A 21,115-nucleotide genomic window follows, 5' to 3' on the forward strand; every position below is an offset into this window, starting at 1 on the left:
CTGAGCGCTCTCTTGCTTCGGTCGCATAGATTGAGGAATGCACGAAGTGCCTACGAGCTTTGCGGAGCCTCTCTAAAGAGGAGGGCTGTGCCGCTTCCTGCCAGTGTGCTGGCAAAATATAACTGCCGAGGTATTGGTTTACACCACCTGCTTTTTGGGAATGACAGCTGAGAGCCACTGCATCAGTTTAGAAATGGGAGCACACTCTATTTTCATGGTCAAGTATCTGCTCCAGTTTACAGAAGGTCATTTTTTCTAAGTGGTAATGTCTTTTGCAATTGAAATAAATAAAAGCACGAAAGGATTACCTGTAGAGTAACTGAAAATCTCGGTGAGATCGCTCAAAACGTTCCCAAAGTGAACACACAACGCTGCGTGTTACCCTCTTTGACCCGAGTAACTTGCCAGATCTAGGATTTTGTTTCTTCCTGGGGAAAACTGATCACAGGCAGTTATTGCTCTGACACATTCTCCCCATTGTATGGACTGCGCTCTGGGAATTAAGATGCTGTAGAAGAAGAACATGAGATAGTTCCCTGTGCCGTCATGGATTTATGAAAAGTCACTGAAAAAGTCAGTAAATGTGTCAAAAAATGTAATTTCTTAAATCTACCTGGCTTTTCAGAAGGTACTTTACAGAACCCTCCCTTGAAGACTCTTAGCAAAACCAAGGTGCCATGGGGTAAGAAGGTAAACCTTCCCTTAGAGAGCTGTGGACTTACTGAATTACAGAAGGCAAATGGTAGGAATAAGCGATTGAATTCTGTAGTAGTGGATTCCCACAGGACAAGCTAGTGCCTGTTCGTTGTCATCACAAATCATCTGGGAAAAGGGTGAAGAGTGAGATGCTTGCTGATGATACTAAGTTACTCAGGCTAGCAAGGAAAAGGACCGACTATGAGTAGTTGTATACATGAGTTGTTTACTGATATCACTCAGGAGCAAAATTGTTAGGTACAGTGCACGGGTCAGCTCAGTGCTCGGTAGTAGTGGGGAAAAAAGGCAAGCCAATTAGTTACTAGGGAAGGAGACCAAGCAAACAGGAAAGCTGATGTCACTGGAAATCCAACGTATCTGAGTACTATTTGCAGTTCTGGTCCTCTGATTTCAAAAGACTTGGAGAGGACACAGAAGAAAGTGACAAGGACATCAAAGCTCTGGATTGAGTCTCACGCCCGGAACAATTCGATAGGGTGCAGCTCCAGCCTGGAGGAGAAACCAGGGAGAGAAGGGGCTCTGGGGGGTCTGCAGGATCCTGAATGGCCTGGAGAAGGCAGGTTTTCGATTCGTTCACTGTTTCAATATGAAAAGTAGAGGGCATCAAGTGAGATATAGAGCGGCCAGGCTTGAATCGAGCCATTTCTTCGTGCAGTACTTCTTAAATTGTGGAACTGTGCTACAGGAATTTATGGTTGCCAGAAATTTGTGTGTATTCAGAAAAATCAGTTTGATAAATTCATCTCATGCTATTCAATATAAAAGAAAAAATATTCCAGAGTCCCGCAGTCCCAAGTTAGAGGAGGCTGGGATAGTGTCCTGAGGAAATACTGCCAAATGCTTGCCCTGTTCTTGTACTTTTCCCTAGGCACCTGCTGGGCAGAGATGGGACATTGGACTAGATGCCCTGACACAACCGATCCTATGTAGTGTTCCAAACTTTTTTCAGAAAACATTATTGACAAAAAGCTTTGCCTCTGTTTGGCACCGGATGTACTTTCTATTTCTTTTGAGATTCTTTTGTGCTTTCTGTGAGTTTCTTTGTGTTTTTTTTTTTTCTGGATATTTTGGTTTGTTTTTCAGTCAATTCCTCCATTAACTTAGCAGCTGACCTCTGCATTTACATTTATCCTTCAGTAAAAACTCTCTATGTGTAATTCTGGCTTTATTTCTAACTGGCCTTGTTGGTGGCTTGTGTTTTAGTCGTTGACTCCTATTGTTTCAGCTATCTTATTTCCAAAAAAATGGTTGACTGCTTCCAACCTTTATCCTGGTGACGGGCAGCTGTTGTGCCCACTATAGCTACAATTGCAGGGAGGCATCACAGCAACGCTGAAAATGCATCTCTGCATCCTCACGAGGTCTGTCAAAGCGTTCTTTGCACATCCAAGGCAGGACTGGCAGCTTCAGTCCTAAACAGATGCAGGAGAAGTTTTACCATAGTCTTAGGAAAACTATAGCTCTTGAGAAACACAAATTTCTATCATTTCAGAGTCTAGCTGTTTGGAATCAGCAGGATGTAGAGTTTGTAAGACCCTCAGAGAATCTGTACAATCGCCATGGGTTATTTCTCCTGTTGCTGGGCTGACCTAGAACAGACCCCTTAAGCTGAGAGCCAGCTACATTTTACTGGCAGGAAGTCAGAGGTCTGCATTCAGAGAGGCAGGAGCGAATATTTGGAGAAAGCCTTTGGGGAGCTACAATCTGACTGCAAGGCATGTTTGCTGGTGGAGATACAAGACTATTTCCCTCAGAGAGAGGGAAGAAAAAAAAAAAAAAAAAAAAAAAACCAAGGCAACCTGAGACCCTGTGGTTAAATATGGACAGAGAAATGAATGCTGCTTGTTATTAACAGGGCTACGTGACCAGTCATGACCTAGGTGAAAAAGCAGAGGAAGCGATGAGCTCTGCTGTGATCATCTGAATTTCATGCTTTGCTAAAAGAAGGGTATTTTTTTTACGTTCAGAGCATTCAGAGGTTTAAAAAGGTTTCATTCCCAAGTAGCAAATATTTTCACATCTATCCCCTCTCAAAGCTTTTCTGGCCTGATTTGTGAGGGTCTCCCCAGATCTCAGACAAATCCATTTGCCAGAGTAGTAAAGGCACTGGAAAGATGCAGTGGGCATAGGAGCTGTACTTGAGATAGCTTTCACCAGCCAAGAAAGTGAACAAGAGGGCAGGACAGGTCTCATTCACACAGACTGGAAAGAAACATAATTCCGTAGTGTCTGAGTTTAGGCTACCACTTCTTTAATTCACTACGAGCGTCAGGACCGAGTTCTGCACGGGATTCCCCTTGCCCTCTCTAACCTGGGGGAAGTCAACCACAACCAACCATTAGTGCAGATAAGCCGCTTTGGCAAGGTGGCATCATTCAGCCACATTACAGGTGAACTGAATACCAGATGCTTTGGACAGATTGAGGAATAGAGAATTTGCAATAAAATATTTGTCATAGAATTGCATGCACAGGTGCAGTTCATGACTGCAGTGGGGAAAGAACAGAGGCAGGAGGCTGTAATGGCTGCTGGGACTACATAGGGCCATGTATGGGAAGCAGAAATTAAATAAAAATAAAAAATTTCACCTCAAACAGAGTCAATAGCAGGACAAGTCCCGTCCCGTCCCGTCCCCGCCCCTGCCCCCCTTCTCTGAGCTGCTCACACTATTGCTGGTGGTTTAACCGAGTTACAAAATGCACAGAGATCTGCTCCCCAGCCCATCCTCTGAAGAGTGCACATATGTCTGCACAGGAATTTTAAGTTACTTACTACTTAAAATTAAAATTTTTAATTCCACTTGCTAGATGTTTGTCAGGAAAATTAAGGGCATAATTGCTGAGAAAATAGCAGCAGCGCCCCTTCATTTGTTTTTGGCTTCTATGTGCACCATTCCTCTACAGTAGTTGCAATTTTTAGTGCAGTTTGGCATCAGAAAAAAATGGCATTGCTGGTGACAGTACATTATGGTGGCATTGGATAACAGCAGGCAGATGGTTAGACAAGTATTGAGCGAATTTGCCATGTGTTTGTTACCAGATTGCCCCTAGTTGTATACAGTACGGCATACATTTTCCGCTGGAAGCCATCTCACACCAGTCTGGCAACTCAACACTATTGCCAGCAGATGGCAACAGATGGTTAGAAAAGACGCAGTGGGCACATGAGCTGCATTTGCGAGAACTGTCACAAACAGTCACTTGGAAGAACAAAACAGGAGGAGTAAATATTTTCAAGAAGAAATGCATTCGAGGCATTAACAACGGTCTTGAGATCGTATTGGAGGGCACTTCTGTTTGTTCAGGTGTGCGTGAGAACACGCCAAGCATTAATACGTTAATTTTAAAGCAGAATAAACTGACAGATAGGATTTTAATTTCACACATTGCAGGAACTTGTAAGTTGCAGTTTTCCTACTGAGACACATCTCAGCTGTCCTGCAAATAGATTTCATCCCCACTGACGTTTATAGCAAATTTATTTCCTGTGCATCTTTTCTTTGTTTTCTATCATGTAAGCCAAAGGAACTTAAATACCAAAAACCTATATCAAAAATTATGATCTTAACGTCTGTAGCTATGAAGTTCACATATAGCTTAGCCATAGTGCACATTTGTCCGATCAGACGCATGCTTCCAAAAAAGGACTGCAGTCTGGAAAGGAAGGAAAGAAGGGAAGGATCCCCATTCAGATGGAGGAACCGTGGCTGCAAAATACCTAGTTACATCGGCAGCACACATGTTAATCTATTGCAGATGAAGAGAAACATTGATCTCCTTTAAATGACATCGCTCATCCCAGTCAAGCTGCTCTCATATACAAATGACACTAATCCTGGGCACTTGCTGGCCCAGCTTCAGTAAGGCAGGACAACATTTTATCTGAATTACGCAGTCAAATACTGAACACAGGTGCAGCAGTGAGAATGGAGACCAGCAATCACTGAAGATATAACCAAGTCATGCTCAAGCTGACCGGCCACCAAATACGAAAGGAATCAATAGGGGGGTTGCAGCTTCACATTGCCTTGCTGTTAGGAAGCCAGCCTGAAGGATCCATGTGGTATGGCTGACTTACTAAATAAGTTACTAGTAAATTCATCAATTTACTACTCACTTACTGCTCAACCTCTTGTCTTTGATTAGGATGCTTCTAGAGCTCTTACCTGAAGATGAGAGCTTAACTTTGGGACCTGCATGAACCATGCTGGAGAGCCAAAGACGACAGCAGAAGAGGATAGAGCCCTTAGAAGTGAGGTTTACTCTACTTTTTGTTCCTGAAGGCCACTTCATCAGCACAGGAGTTTGCATGGACCTTGCTACAGAGTGCTGAGTGGAAGAATCTGCTACATTGATGCATCCCCTCATGAATATTTTCCTTCATGGAAGGACTCCTCAAATATTCTGCTTCTATCCTCTGGGAAATCTCACTTCTACCTGGATGGGGTAAGAAGACACCTATATTACAGTTATTAATAACTCAGTCCTTTCCCAACAGCACAAATTGCCAGCTAGCAGCCTCCTGTATCCATGGAAAATGTGCTCATCTTGAGGCAGAGTACTACTATTACCTGCTACTACAGAAAAATCCCACGTAAGAGATTTATTTCCAAGGTCATTAATACAAGGGAGAGGAGCAATTTGATCTGAATTGTTATTCCATAACTGACACAGAAAATCCATCATCTCTATGCCTGGAAGTGCTGTTCAACCAATGTGTATTGCTGCACAGGCCCGTTAGAGAGCTAGAAAACACACCCAGGCCTTACTAGATTTAAACATATTTGGATCACTGTGACAAAGTGGTGCCAAGCCGTGTGTATATTCAGCATCTGCAAAACCATTCCTGCACTTTGTTGTGTGCTTCATCTGTAACCTCCAGGCAGGGCTTTTCTCTCTGCAGATGCAGAGGCGCTTTGCAAGGCACAGAAGTCCAACAACTGAAAAGAAGATTGACCAGGCAAGATGGCCAATGTGTCAAAGCTGCGCTCCCCACGCACACCTCCAGCTCTTCCACATGCTACTGTGGAGTCATCTAAGGCAATGTTTAAGTAAGCCTCCATCACCTCAGGGTTCTTGTAGAAGTGTCTGCCTCTGGGGGTGGTATTACATCATCATACTGTATTTTGGGTCCATAGCCTGATTCTAATTTGCTTTTGTTGAGTTACTACAAGTCTAGAAAGCAGAGCTTGGCTTTGCCTGACTTTTGCCTCTGTAGCTATATCCTATCTTACCTGCATTGCATTTCATACACTGGCCGAGGTCTGACACTGGCGGTCTTTGTGTTTTCATCAGTGGGACCATGGACAGCATTAAGGCTGAAGTGTGTCTCCGGATCCTGGCATTCCCAAGTTTAAATGCATATATTTGTTAAGTGGACTGATGCTCCACTGGAGTAATTTCAGTGCAGACAGTTCAGTTTCGACTTTACTGAAAGCTAAGCAAGCTCTTCAGCTCCTCTGAGGTCTGAGATATTTTGGCCAATATTCTGTATTTTAGCATCTCCCTGAAGACATTTGGCGTGTGGCTCCACTGTATAACTAGAGAAAAGAAGAACTGGAATGTGTGCAGTGTTTCAACACTTACAAACTCCTGCACTGATTACCTTCTTCTCTTGCCCAGTTTGGGTAGAAAAGAGTTATCACATTGTTTTAGCTCTTAACTGACGTAAGCTCTTCTCCAACTGCTGGTTTGTACGAATATAATTGACTACAACCCTTGCGCAAAGTCATCGCTACCAAACACAGAAGCAATTAGCTCCTGGCACCAGGAGCACCACCGGCACATTCCCCACATAGCCCAGGCTACGGATTAGGAACACAAACGTACATCTGGAGGTCGTCTGCTTCCAGCCGAGTTCTCTCATCGCAGCTAGAGACAGATGTGCTAAATCATCTTACATCACACCTGGAATAAGTGCAACTAGCATAAACTTTTGTGACCTTGGGAATGCCTCTGTAATCCTGCAAGAGCCCCAGGATATCTAGTCTCGTGGTCCAGATTCTTTCACGGCTGGTATTTCCTGGATAAACATATAGAAACAAGTTTATTTTATTTTTAATTCTGAGACTACCCAGAATGGCAGAACACGCTTTCCCTTCACACGCAGTGCTTCCCCTCTCTAAGCACTTGCTGATCCCAGAAAACACTTAACGGTGATCTCTGCAAAGCATCCATCTCACCTAGAGCTGCGGTTTTGCCTTTAAAAAGTCAACATTGACCTCACCACACTGAGACACCACAGTATTTTAGAGCAGGAATTACTGTTTTCTAACTGTGCTGTCCATTAGCTCCCAGGGACTGATTTCTGTCCTTTCACATGGCATACTTGAATTTGTTGATACATGCTTCAGCAGGGACTGACTTCATGCCAAAATATGCACTTTTATGACTTATTTTGGGATCTTTGCCAGTACGTGCACAGCATTTTGTTGGTAATTAATGGAAAATATTGACTTCTGTGGTTTCTGTTGGGCAGCTCTCACCTGGCATGTTCCAAACCTACTTTGCCTGCCTCTTTGCCAGGCTGAAGCTATTTGCCACAATACAGCTCCTACATTAGACAACAATATGAATTTATAAAGTTGTGTTTTTAACTGATCAGACAGAAAAACAAAACCTCCCCCTCTACTCAAGAAACACTTTCAGAATGGTAACCCCCCCCCCCCAAAAAAAAAAGAAAAAAAAAAAAAAAAAAAGAAGTGTGCAGCAGTACACTTTGCAAAGAGTGGAGACTAAGTTCCCGGAGCCCTAGAGGAGCAGGAACAGGGGCTGCAGAGATGAGGCATATTTGGGTTGAACTGAACGTGAGACAGAAGTCAGGAGGCCATTTCCACTCATTTGCCAGGCCACGCTAACTTTGTATTCAGGAATGCACATGAAATCAAATTCCAGATTTCCCTGCTTGCTAATATTTGGGATTTGACAAAAGTCCAAAGCACTACACTCAAGACAGTTGGAGGAATATCGCAGTAAACACACAATATAGCCAGGGGACTACTGTAAGTAAGTGAGTCTAATGTAAGCAACGTAAAAGCAAATGCAATACAAGTCATAAGCAGCACAAGAAAAACTCGCATTGAAATAAGAAGTAGAAGTCCAGCTGAATGGCTCTTAACAATGTCTATTTTTTCAGATTAACCTAATTGTGAAATTCATCTTAGTAGATAAAGGCCACATCTACATAAACATGATCTTGCTCTCAGTTTTCAAGAAAAGAGCCCACATGTAGATATAGCTTACAGTGCACTAAAAGCACTGAATGGCAACTGGTTTTGTGGTGCTAGCAACTGTTTTGTGTTGAGACATGTATAATGCTATACATGTGTAAAGCTATACAGTGTCCAGCCAACCAATATTGCCTTCAACAAGACGCAACAGAAAAATCCACGTGTCCGTTTTGCTCGGTGGGGTTTCCTGGCCACCAGCTCCGAGAACTTTGTGATATCTTTCCTTTCCTTGTGTGCCCTTCGCACGTGGAGATTACTGGTGATGTACCGAGATGGGTATTGGAAAGGACGTTACCCTGACAGCTGTCCTCCAGGAAGGCAGCAGGACCCTCATCCCTCCCGTCACCATCAGCGTATCATGGAGGAGGTTGTGGGGAGAATCGACCTGTCAGTGCCTATCATACAGATGACTGGGGCTGCTCAACAGAGCAAGCCTGGGCGAAGATGGCATTTTCGCTCTTAAGGTTCTTAATATCTCTTCAAGTAAATATAAGCAAGCTAAACTAAAGAAACGAGGCTGGAGCTTTGGGCCGTTTCGAGCTTATTACAATGCTGAGGGCTGCAGTGCTGAGTTACATTGCAAGCAGCGACTAGCACACAGATCAGATAGCGTAGGTCCTGTTACAACCAATTAATACAGCGACCGGAGCCGGGCAGGCGGGCGGTGGGAGGCCCCCCGGCAGCGCGCTAGCGCGGCCGGGCAGGCGTTCCCCGGAGCACAGAAGGAAGGCAGCGATAAGCACTGCCAGCATACGTACGCCTGCACTATTTCTGATCCCTGCCTACAAGCAGCAACGCTCCCTTGAGAAGCTGTATCCCACACATGTGAAACAGCGTTCAATTTGTCGCCTTCGCCTCTCAAAGCATATTTACTTCTTAACTCGTGATACAGAAAGGAGGCTCTGACTAGAGCCAAAGGAAATTTTAGGAGCAGGCTTCTGGCTAGGTCAAAGCTTGCTATTGAAGTTACTTGTAACCAAAGGAGACTTGCCTGTAGATGCAATGGCAGAACAGTTTCCTTTTTTAATTAACATTATTAGCAAACTGACACTATGGTTTAGCAGCGAGGCGAAGTCCGGTAACAGAGCTGCAAATGGGGAGAGGGAGCATCAGCAGGGGCTTCCTCCCACCAGCAGGAGGGAACAGGAATGCCACATCCCTTTAACGCCACGAGAGGTTTCCAAGCCGAAGCCTGGGCACCTGCACAGCGCGTGGCACAAGCTGGCCCCCACGTCCCATGTCCCACGTCCCGTGACAACGTCTCCAGCTCCTTTGGCAGCCTTCGCTGCTAGCGCCGTACGCCGCTCCTGCGCTGCAACCGACCCAAGCGAACCAGGAGCGAAAACCAGCGTATCCGCTGTATTCATTGCAATACGTGTGAAAATTCTGCCTTTTCTCTGAAAGGCAAGACCCGAGCGTGTGCCGGCAAGTAGCGTGAGGAAAGGTCCGTGCTTATCCAGGAAGAGCAGATTTGCAAGTTGCGTGATGCTGCAGCCCATCTCGGAAGCAGTGCCTGCCGCGGGGCCGCGCCACCCCCAGGCACGCTTGGTCACTAGCCTGTGCTGACTTTTAACAAGGTGAGCTGGGCTTTGAACCTCTTTTCTGAGCTATGGTGTTGTCTAACCCATGCAGCAGCACTCCAAGTGGCTTAAATGTTGTGGCTTAATATTGCAATTCCAGAGGTTTGCTGGAAAACCATCATGCAAGTAACTAGACTGTATGAACAATATATATGCAGCACCATGATGGTGGAGAACATGAAAGAGGATAAATGGGCAAACGCAATTACAGGAATCTCTCCCTTTTCCCTGCGGACAGGCAGTGGGCAACAACATGGGGCTGGGCTAAATCCTTCTGGTTTACTGAAGGATCCTTCAAGCAAGCTTTAGGAGACACCGTCACATTAGTACTAACCTAATCTACAAAATGAGCAAGCGTAATCGTTCGGACAATCCTGTTCGTGCTACTGACACAGTTAGTTAATAATGAGGTATCAAAAAAATAGGCAAAGAGAAAAAGGTAAAAATTCAAACTCAAGAATTCAAGAGAAGGGGAAAAAAAATTGCAGACAATACAGTGTTTGAAAATGAAGCCTACTTGGCTGCCAAATGCATTTTTCAAAACAATTCCTAATTGCCTCAGGACATACATTAATCAAAGGATCCCAGGGGCCTGAGGAGCATTTGCTCCAATCCGCTGAGACAGAGCAGTGATGGAGACCTGAGTAACACAGTGAGCTACGTTTGTCCTTGAGACAAAATACATACGCGAGCGCTAGGAAAGGATATCCAACTAAAAGCTCTTAAACAAATTCCTTGAGCAGCTTACTGACGTCACTCTTGGGAGAGATCAAGCGGAGAGAAAAAAGCAGTCCTCAGACCACAAAATTGGCGGTGGGAGCTAGAGCTCTTCGGGAGCCTGGCTGCAAATGGTCCTACAGAAGGTGGCAACAGGAAAACGTATCTCTGCAGCGTAGCCCGGATCTCCTCGCGAGCAAAAACGGGCCAGCATTAAGAAATAGAGTACACAAGGGCTCTGGAAGGTGGTATAACCTGAAATCCCCACGATCGGGAGCAGGCTGGGCCTTGGCTAGTAGTAGCTGAGCAGTGAAACTGTTAAACTATGCGCGCACAGACACTATATATATATATATATATGTATATATATATGTATATATATATGCACATACATGCAGCCTCCAGCCTGCCCTTGAGCACGGCGCGTTCAGCCCTCGCCCGGCGCCAGGGAAGCAGCGGCAGCAGACGGGGCGAGCCTTGCCTCACGGCCTGCGCTCAGCTCAGCGAGCGCCGCAGCCCGCAGCACGTGCGTCCCAGCCCTCGCGCTCTTCCATTGCATAAGCTCGCTGGGTCTGGCGTGCAGTTGCTAAGCAGTAATTTTGCAGGACTAAAAAAGAAATCCGTGATTGCTAGGTTCATGAGATGATTCCCCCCCCCCCCCCGCCTTCTTGCAATATAATCATAGCTATAATAAAAACATTTGGGAGTGTTCATCAGCATGCAAAAACTATGTCAGGAATGGAGAGGTGATATCACACAAACTACCGGTAACTCTTATTTGCCGGGGAGAGATCAATTAGTTTAGAAAATAAATCAATTTAGCAATAACATTCACTTCTTACAGATTTAGGATACTTATTGTACTTCCTTTTTGCACGTACAAATATTAAAGATGCTAGCTTTCTGCACTTTAATTAAAAAATTTAATAAATGTAAGTCAAATCATGTAATTGCTTATAGGTGTAATTGCTTCCCAGTTAGCAAAAAACAGCATCAAATTTACTGTAAATATAACACTTATTTGTGCATCGCTTGCTTTAACGGTTACCAAGCAGTAAAGATCAAAATGGAGTTAGTATAGTAACTAAAATGAAGATAAGATTGAACTAGAGGCTTCGAGTCCGTAATTCTTAGTGTAAAAATCACAATGCAAAAATACCTGCCGCGCCCCGGCGGGGGCTCGGGCAGGTGCCCGCGCGTCCCGCGCGCCGCGGCTGCGGAGCCGCTCCCCCGCTCGCTCCCCGCGGAGGGTGCGGGCGGCAGCGGGGCAAAGCGGCGTCTCCTCGCAGCCTTTCCAGAGCTGGTCAGCGGGCTGACTGCTCTCCTCTCCGCACTGCGCCCCCCTTCCGCTTTTCTCCTTTCCTCCACGACCATCAGCTGCTCGCTAAACTTTGCTGTGGAACAAGCTGTGCCGAACTGTTTCGCCGCACCGCGATGCTGCGAGACAGCTCCGGCAGCGCCGCCCGCAGAGACTGTCCGTTTCCAGTGGCGCTTATGGAGAACAGGCGTCTCCAGCGGGATGCAGGTGCTCAGGGGTAGCTAACAAACCTGTTTGCCCCGCGTGCCTTGGAAATACTGACCATCTCCAGAGCAAGGCCAGGCTTGTTATTCTGGGTGCTTTTCCTCTGACTCGCTTTAGACCTGATCCAGTTTTGCACCTGTAAGCGGCCATCGTCGCTCCTAAGGGCGGTCGGACGCACCTGCAACGCGAGCCAGGCGGGCGTTACTGCCGAGGCACCCATCCGCTGGGGCGCCGAGATGGGCGGGCTGGGTGTTTCGTACAGTAAGACAAAGTGATTCTCCTAATTACTTCTGTTCATGAGAGGTTCCAACTGCACAGTTCAGGTTTGCTCACACAAGAGCACAGGACAGCGGATGCCTCTTACTGTTGCTCCTGAGTTGGGCCAGCTGCTACTCAAACTTATTCTGGCTGCCAAAGATGCAACGTGTCATCGCAGCAGCCAGCTAATGCGCTGCTAATGCAAAGCCATTCCCTTTTCTGGCTGCGCCCCTGCATCAGCTGCAAAGCGCAGCTGAGAGGTGCCTTGATGAAAGGATGCTTTGGCCACGGCTGGCTATGACGGTGTTAGGTGTCAAGGACAAGCACTCAGTGAGCGATGCAAACCCTCAGAGCATGTGAACACGTCAGTGTGACGAGTGGGTCAAACACAGGCATGCAAAATCCTGTAAGCGTTATTTAAAAACAAAAAACACAAACCAACCTGGTTGCTGACCGCAGCCCTGACAACGTAGGAGCACATCTGTGGGAGGGTGCCACACCAAGGAGCCGAGAGCAGAGCACCGCGGGAGCAACACGCTAGGACGTTGCAAAACGCCAGAGCCACAGTCACTGCAGGGTAACCTGGAAGGCGCTCAGGATACGCAGGGCCACTAGGCAGCACAGAAGCGAGCAAACGCATCGCACGCTGGTGAGACAGCATGAGGAAATGCAGCGTGCCTAGGAGCTGGCTGGGAAACAGGCTGGCCATAAACATATGTGGCTGCTGGAGAGTGCAAGGCAGATGTGACTTGGGAGCATATGGGCCGTTCATTGCTCTTGGGCTGCAGAGGCAGTTCTCCAGCTGTATCAGCTCACCGAGGTAAATCAGGTAATAAATGCATACTAATTAATACATGAGCTATACCAGTAAGTCATTTTTAGTACTGCAAAAGATGAAAAAGGATCCCTCCAAACATCTCCCAGCGCAGTCTCTCTGTCAGCATCCATACCAGTCTCCCCATTCAGCAGCAGCTCTCCCCAGATGCTTACTGCTTGTGTGCTCCCAGCTTCACTCCTTTTCTTCCTGGGCTTCCTCACTCCAGGCCCCCAGGGCAGCTGCAGTAGAGCAGCCCTCCCCACTCACCCCCATCCCTGGCTGGGCAGGTAAGGAAGAGGTGGCATGCGGGGCAGCACCTTACTGCTCACCAGAAGGGGAACAGCTGGCTGTAATTGCCAGGTAAATCCTCCCTCTCCTCCTCCTCCAGCTGCTGCTGGTTCCCTGAGCAACTTGCTCTCCCTCAGGGCAGGTGCTGGGGGCAGGAGCTCAGTTGAAGGGATGTTGATGCTTTCCCTCTTTTTTGACCCACAGGAGGTTTCATTCTGCAACTTCCGATGGCCTCAGACCCCACTCGAGTCTCGTTCCTAGTCAAGGAAGCAGAGTAGAAATGTATTCACAGAGAAAGATGCCCAACCCCTGGCTTTAGCAACCTGGCCCGTACCTACTGTAGGCAACACACAAATGCAAAGGCAGCACACTTTCTTCAAGGGATTTTTCAGTACTCTCCTTCACTGTGTTCCTTGAGTATATTAGGGCTCCCTGCATCCATGCTTCCTCCGCCTCTGCTTTGCCACCTGCCGTTTCCCTCTGTTTTTCAGGAATTCCTTATGAAGCCTCTGATCTCCTCCTCACATCAAGGGAGCTTACATCTCTGCGACCACTGTCACACCTCTGCAGTGCTGCCCCGTGTTCTCCTCATCAGCATCTTCTGGTATATCCCTAAGTCTTTCCTCCCTGCAGATCCCTGCTTACGTGCCCCGCACTCAGTGACCCCTTTCCCTGTTTCCTTCTTCTGTTGATAAACCTTATGCCAGTCCTCAGTTCCCCTATTACAGCTACACCACTCTTGTAGGACCTGTTGCTTCATTCTCGCATCTAATCTTTCAACCGTTTACCCCACTTCCTCCATTCTAGCTTGTGTTAAAGGTTTCCACACTTGTTTTTTTGTTTTATAGGTGTCCACTTTCCCTGATGATTAGACATTTCCAGTATTCCACTATTTATGAACGTAAAGAGGCTCCAAAGCACTCCTTGAAAGTTCTGAATTGAATCAATGTGCCCCTTGCAACTGATCCAATATTAATATTTTCACATATACGAGGCAACGAGGAATCAGAGCTGACTGGGTGAAATGGAAAGATAACTCAGTCACAGGGAATGCAACTGTCTTACCTACCATTCCCAGATGCAGTAGCGGAGCCAGAAACCCTAAGATGAGACAGTTTTTAGAGCTGGGATGAGTACAGCACTAAAGAGTTTAATAATGCCAAACAAAGTTCACTTGTAATACCATTTTTGTCAGAAATTGTAAAAACTGAGAAGTTAACAGTTGTAAGGACTGCAAACCATCCCGGGACAGCGCCCCGTACGAACCCACAAAGCAGTGTCTACGGGTTCTGCCACATGAAGGAGGATTTCTGAAAACAGTGGCTGTACGGCATGTCTAAATCATAGAGGCGGCTAGAAGGTTGGCAAGTGATTCGTATCCATTGCTTTATCCGAGAGAATGAATAAATTATTACTTAGGGTAATTTTCCTTTTATTTGGAAGATACAGGATTGCAAGGCAGGCAAAAGTGCTCGATCACTGCTGAACAATTTAAGCACAAAGTAGTCTGTGGTATATTTGCGTTTGAAATTCAGTGGTGTGTTCATCTACTCTGGGCATCTGCAATTGTGTAACAGTAAACTGCAGTACTAGTTTGTATATAAGTAAATATAACTGCGCATTTCATTTATGAAGTAGTGAATGCCCTGACAGATTTTTTGGGGTTTATTTAAGAGTTCTGAGGCATTCTGGAGAATGAAGAAAGTTTTCAAATAAAATAAGGAGAAATTAATGGGAACCTTAAAGTTGTCAGGCTCCAAAGTACTTAGATTAGAATGGCCTTGTCAAAAAACAGTGAAACTCTACCTTTTTCATTTTAGGCAGACGTTGTCCAGCACTAAGAAAGTACTAATGCAAACGATAAAGCAAATAGTGTTTTAAAAAAATAATCATTAAGTAAAAATAAACAACAATGTTAGAGTTCTAAAAGCAAAATTTAATAAATTAATATATGCATGCCAGAAAAATACAAAATTACAATTGAAATAGCAATAATAAAGGAACACTGCTCAACATTGCAGATTCACTGCAACCACCATAAACATCATGGAGAATTATTTAAAATAACACTTAAAGTATACATTGTTTCTGTTAAAAACAGATTACTATATGATGATAAAAAAAAAAAGAAACCCAAGAAGAAATCAGACAAAAAAGTGGCAGAGAACGATATGAAATGTCAAAGAACTGCCAGATGCTCCATTTCACATAAGTTGGCGCTCTTCTTAGCATCAAAAACCAATTACATAGAACATAAAAGCAAATTCACAACAGGTTTACACGGAGAAACATGCTGAATTACAATCACAAACTATCCAGAACAAAGATGCTGCACCAGTTCAGTTGGTTCCTTCGTGGAATGATTCTCACCAGAACAGGGAGAACAGGGAGCCAATCATGCAATAGGTTTAGTTTTTTTGTTTTATATTTTAAACATGATAAACACCCAGGATTACTAGTACTGGAAAGTATGTGTTAACTTTTTTCAACATCAGGTGAATGGCACTACAGAAACGACAAAGAGTTCCTTCATTTTTATCCTGAATACATCAAAAGCTCTAGCAAATATGGAATTCAGCTACAAGAGCCATTATATTACTTTAAAATATTCCTTCATCCATAGAACACTGTTGCTTCCTTTTTATTACAAAACCCCCAAAATATTCAAAATAAAATGTCTTCATTTTTTATAAGCATCTCCACCACAAGTCTCTGATAACGGATGTCATTCAATGCAGCCATCGCATCCAGTTCTGGTGCTCTCATAAGAGTTGGTCCAAAAACTATGCCCAGATTCTCTGCACTCATGAGATTTTCCTTTTCATGAAGTGTTACTCTGCAAAAAAGACAGTTTTTCACTGAATACAAGATTCCTTTGTAATAGGGAACACACTGAGCTGTTCTGTGAAACATCCTGACGCTAGTGAGTACAGCCACTGTGCAGTGGTTTATGGCGAGTCAGATGTCTCTGTCCTTCTATCATGTGCACAGATCAGGTTTACTTCTAGAAGTAGTAATCTGTGGTAAGGGAGGGAGCCTAACTTGATCTGGACAAATGAGAACAATTTTGCTCTTGCTCTTTTAAGCACCATCCAGAGGCTGTATCTAAGGAAGGCAGACTGTACCCTTAAGTATCCTTTGCAAGTTTGTTATTACGTTAACAGTTTCACGATCACTAGAGATGTACTATTGTTGCCGCATACACACGGGTTCTGCTTAGACTCCCTTGATTACATGACTCCACATGGTCGAACTATTTCTCTCGCATGCACGCTACTGCAATGCAGGTGAAGCATATGTGAATCCCGGCTTTACACTCTACCGACTAACCATGAGAAGTTGAACTGAATGTCCTTGATTCCCCCTCAATACAAGTTGCATCTTGTGGCATCTTCTAAAGCAACTCAAGAGATCGTCACTTCAAGGTAGCTTTAAAACCATCAGGATCTCACTGGAACCTTATTTTCAAGGCTGTCTGAGCAGGTTATTAAACTCGTGCTCTGACAGACCTACTTCTACCTCGCCTTCTTCCACGGTCCTTAGCAGCTGCCCACCACCTGTGGTAGACTTCCATTGCTGGTAACCCAGAACCTACTTCCCATCTGCTGAGATTGGTGAGCAAGACAGGCTGCATTTTCTTTTGCCACGGGAATCCAACCTTTTCAAAGCTGTGGGCTGAGACTCTGTTTTGGGACATGTTTTCAGGCTACCTGCAGAAACATAACTCTTGGCCAAGAACTACACCTACAGCAGAAACTCCTCCACAGTGGCTATTGCAGAAACACTGTCTGCTCTGCAAATGCCAGGAGGGTCACTGTTGCCCAACCACAACAGTCTCCACTGTCATAAGATGCTATTTCTTATGTGAGTACACAGCAACTTATGCTGTCCTGTGCTCCTCTGCCACCATATGGGCATGCAGTACCACCCAGGGGGAGCAGATGGAGGGACTCTGCACAGACAGCACACTGGGGTGTCAAGACACTGGGTGTACCCATTACTGCTGTCTACTGCAATGAATAGAGAATATAAATGTATAATCAAACCCTAAGCTTCTGCCTTGATTTATGCTGGTGAATTGCCTCACTCGAAGAAACAGATTTAGATTACGCAAAAGTTTCAGTACACACTATTCCTTTACAAAAAACCAAATCCCCATAAGGATTCTCAGAAGCAACAGAGTATCCAGGGACAGTAACTGCAAGAGTCAGATTATTTCCCCTTGCACACACTGTTGTATCTTTTTTAACGTAACAAAAAAATCCTCAACCTTTGACACAAAAAAATTGTCAAGATTCTTCTCTCTTTCTTCTTTCTACTTTAATTTTTAAAGGAAGTTGAACTTTTTAAAATTTTTAAAACTTATAATTATTCCAGATAAGGGAGCAGTATCTGATTACCCAAATTCAGCAGCAAGACAACAGCTTATCCTGCACTACAGCTCTTTAGCAAGTATATTAAAGCTTTTTTTTTTTTTTTTTAAGAAAAGATCAGTAAGTTATGTCACCTTTTAACTTATTATTCACCTATACCAGAAATAAGATGTACAAAAGCAACTTGCTAATTGGGTCAGCAGTGGCAACTCTTTAACAGCAGTTTAAAAAATAAACAAAAAACAGACTTCACTCACACTTCACAAACAGTAAGGTTTTGGGGTTCCCCTCCTCCCCCCTTCTTCCTTTAAGTACTTTGTCACTGAGCCTCACATCCCTGTGTCTGTTCTAAAATTTTAATTAGAAACATCACTAAAATAAATGAATAAATCAGAAACCCTGTGGCTGAATTCTATTTGAGGTAGAATTACAAAGGGGGGGGGGGGAAAGAAGAGAGAGGAGCTTAAAATAAAGCCTTTCTCTAAAGAAAAGAGTGATTCTTATACATTGACAGTTGACTTATATCACTTGAGAAACTGAAACTGATATACTAACAAGCTACATTCATTTTCCCCCTCTAATTTCCTAAAGGAAATATAACTTGTGTAGTTGTGCTCAATATTTACCAGTCAGTTTATCTCTAATAACTTTTGACCCTACTGACCAATCTCAGCCATATCCAAGGGAGACAGAGAAGTCTCAAACAGATGTTATTTTCCTACGGTTTTGAGGAAGTGGCAGGTGGAATAAGAGGAACCAAGTTAATGAGGAATGGCTGGCAGACCATACAGCAGGTGTGACCAAATGGCCAATTAACACACTGTGGCTAATCAGCATCAGCTCAAGTCTAGACATCTTTTTTAGAATGTCAGAGATGACCAGGGTAGAAGAGGCTTAGAGGGAAAAGACATCAATCTGTAGCAATTAAGTTTTACTAGTAGTTCTTTGCTCAGGTTACTTGTTACTCCTATACACAGAATTAGGAAAGGCAATTCCTATTTACTGTAAATATTTAGAGTTCAAATTTGTTAGGCAGATAGCTTTTTGTTTCAGAATTGTGGTTTCTGGCTTACGTTCTTCAAGCAATTTGTGAGTGCTCTAAGTGGGAGAAAGAACAGTGTTTATGCATCCATTATTGTGCAGTCTAACATTCTGTAGTCTCCAAAAGCAACCCAGAATTTGCTCTGCAGGTCTTGCCCAGACTTGTCTGGTGGTCCTAACATGGATTTTGTTAAAAATAAGTTCAGCTCCTTTCTTTCCAAACAGTCCACTTACCTCTTCAAATGCGCCATTAGATACCTTAAAGTTTCACAGTGTGCAGGTGGCAGTAGTTTCAGTGCTTCATGGAGAATTTCCAGCTGTTCATCCGGATCAGTGGTTTCTGAAACACAGATGTTTTATTGTCACCACATACAGAGCCAGAATTCAGACACAAAAGGCCAAGAATAGTGGCCTGTAGAGGAGATAGGGACCTTGCAGCTGAACTGGATTATTTATTCCAAAACCTATTCAAACCTCACTATGGAAAATTCAGTCACCTGAAGAGGTGCTTAGAGCACAGTCAGGAGTAGCATGATGGGTTTTTGACAGAAAAAACTCCCCACTACAAATTGCACTCTAACAAATAATTCCCTGCAGGCTCCTAAAAAAAAAAATAAAAAAATAAAAAACACACACCACCAACAAAAAACACCAGAAAACCACACACAGCCCCTGGCAATTGTCATTGCTGGCCAGGCTAGTGTTGCATAAATAATCTACAGGTGTAATCCAGAAACAGCAAAAAGTCCTGGGAAGTTTGCTATCAGCTTCTTTAGCTGTGTCTATACTCCTTGGAAAGAGCCTTCTCCAGCAGGAAGCCCATCTTTTGTACCCACAGCTACCTCACACCTTTCCAGCTGTGGCTCGTGTGTGCTAAATTGCAGGGCGTGCTTCAGGCTGATGTGATTTTGGTGAGAGATGTTCCAGCTGGGCCTCCAACCACACTCAGAGGCTGACTGTCTACAAGGTTGGTCTTGAGGGGGGCCTTATGACAAGTGCTTCTCAGCATGTAAAGACACAGCCTATGGGACACTGAAAATGGTTATCTCTAGGAACAAACCACTTTTTATTTTATCTTATTTTTAAACACTTAAAGAAACGACCTTGATTCTGGCAACACAAAAATAAGAGACTTCAATTATCACTATCAAGTACTAAGGATTCAAGCAACACGTGCAAAGCAGTATTTTCCATAATGTGATGAAAAGGAAGTATTCCTGATGACAAAGCAGAAAAAAAACGTGACCATGATCATGTAGCGCCACAGTGTCATGTCAGAATGTGCAATGCATATTTAGTCCTGCAATACTCATTAAATAGGGCATGCAGGGGGAAAGCTGCATAGGTAAGTCATGCACAAAAACAAAAGGAAAGGGACTAGGAGGAAGAACAGGAGAAAAATGCTTTATACATACTTGCAGACTCTATAAACTTTGGGTAGGCGTCATACGTGATAAGTGGAATTGGCAAATCCCTGAAGTACAGTTTAAGTGCACCAGTGATAATATTGATATCTTCATACATATTCACAGAAATATCTGCTTTTTCCCCATCTGTGTGGAGAAGGCACTAACATTAAAGCCTTGGAAATGTAAACAGGTGTAAAATAGCATTCAAATGGAAGACTGTAAGTTGCTTAAGCATTAAAATGGACACAACTACAGATTTGGGCTTTTATATGCAAAACAGATAATATTTTTTGATTGTGGAGTTCACTGTTTCAGGATGAAGACATCAAGCCTTTTACACAGAATCCTATCCTTCTTCCATTTCAAATGGTTAAAAATATGCTGTGGAAAAAAACCTGCCTGTGCTAACAGTATCTATGTTGGAGAAACGTGTGGAAGTTCAGCTATTTCTGTACATATCACGTTGCCAAACAACACATTTGTCAGCAGTGAATGAGAAATTAGGGGAGTCTGGAAAAAAAGGAAAAGATACCAACTTAGTACATAGTCTCCTCACTTTATAGTAAAAAACATGTGTTCATCATTTAGGTTCAGCTTCCTAAACACTCTTGACTGCAGTGGACACAGCTCCAGAGGTTGGCTTCTGCAGGACATCCCGCCCCGCTCATGTTGCAGAGGGGCAGATGTTCTGTGAAGAGGTCCCGTGCTCCACAGCAATGGAAGAGGGGCAGTTTCCAGCACAGACTTTGGCTTTAATTTCTACTGGGATGGAGGAACTGCAGCTGGAAAGCCTTTGCTTCTCCCACTGACTTTCGTCAGGGAAGAGAAGAGTTTGCTCTGACTTTTTTTTTTTAAGCCATAAATATTCACAGTAACTACAAATAAATCAAACTTCATTTGCACTCTCATGTTTTTCTTACTATTTTGGAACTTCACCCAGAAAGACAGGATTTAAACTGCCTGACCCTTCTGAGGCAATTCACCCGTGGCCCTATCCTTCCCACACCCCTCGAGCGTAGCCCCTCTTCTCAGCGAGGGCTGCAATAGAGAAAGCTTTGTCCTTTCCTATGTATAACATCATTACCGAAATACAGATTCTGCTGGAAGGAAAGCAGATTTTGACAATAAAGGCCACAGTGGGGTTCACATACTGCTCTGATGGGGG

At 44.2% G+C, this 21,115-nt stretch overlaps 1 protein-coding gene across 5 annotated transcripts in view; it reads right to left on the reverse strand.

Annotated features, from left to right (window-relative positions):
• Positions 1 to 15,042: 15,042 nt before the first annotated feature.
• The window catches only part of CHN1 (chimerin 1), a 103,210-nt gene continuing 97,137 nt past the window's right edge, over positions 15,043 to 21,115 (reverse strand). For 4 of the 5 annotated variants that reach the window (XM_062578927.1, XM_062578926.1, XM_062578931.1 and 1 more), the window contains 3 exons: positions 19,957 to 20,094; positions 18,776 to 18,881; positions 15,043 to 15,963 (listed from right to left, as the gene is read on the reverse strand). In XM_062578927.1, coding sequence (XP_062434911.1) covers positions 15,792 to 15,963; positions 18,776 to 18,881; positions 19,957 to 20,094 — 416 coding nt within the window. In that variant the 3' untranslated portion in view covers positions 15,043 to 15,791. The remainder of the gene's footprint in view (positions 15,964 to 18,775; positions 18,882 to 19,956; positions 20,095 to 21,115) is intronic. The other variant, XM_062578928.1, reaches the window with a different exon arrangement.

Source organism: Rhea pennata, chromosome 6, assembly GCF_028389875.1.
Source record: "Rhea pennata isolate bPtePen1 chromosome 6, bPtePen1.pri, whole genome shotgun sequence".
Taxonomy (NCBI): Eukaryota; Metazoa; Chordata; class Aves; order Rheiformes; family Rheidae; genus Rhea; species Rhea pennata.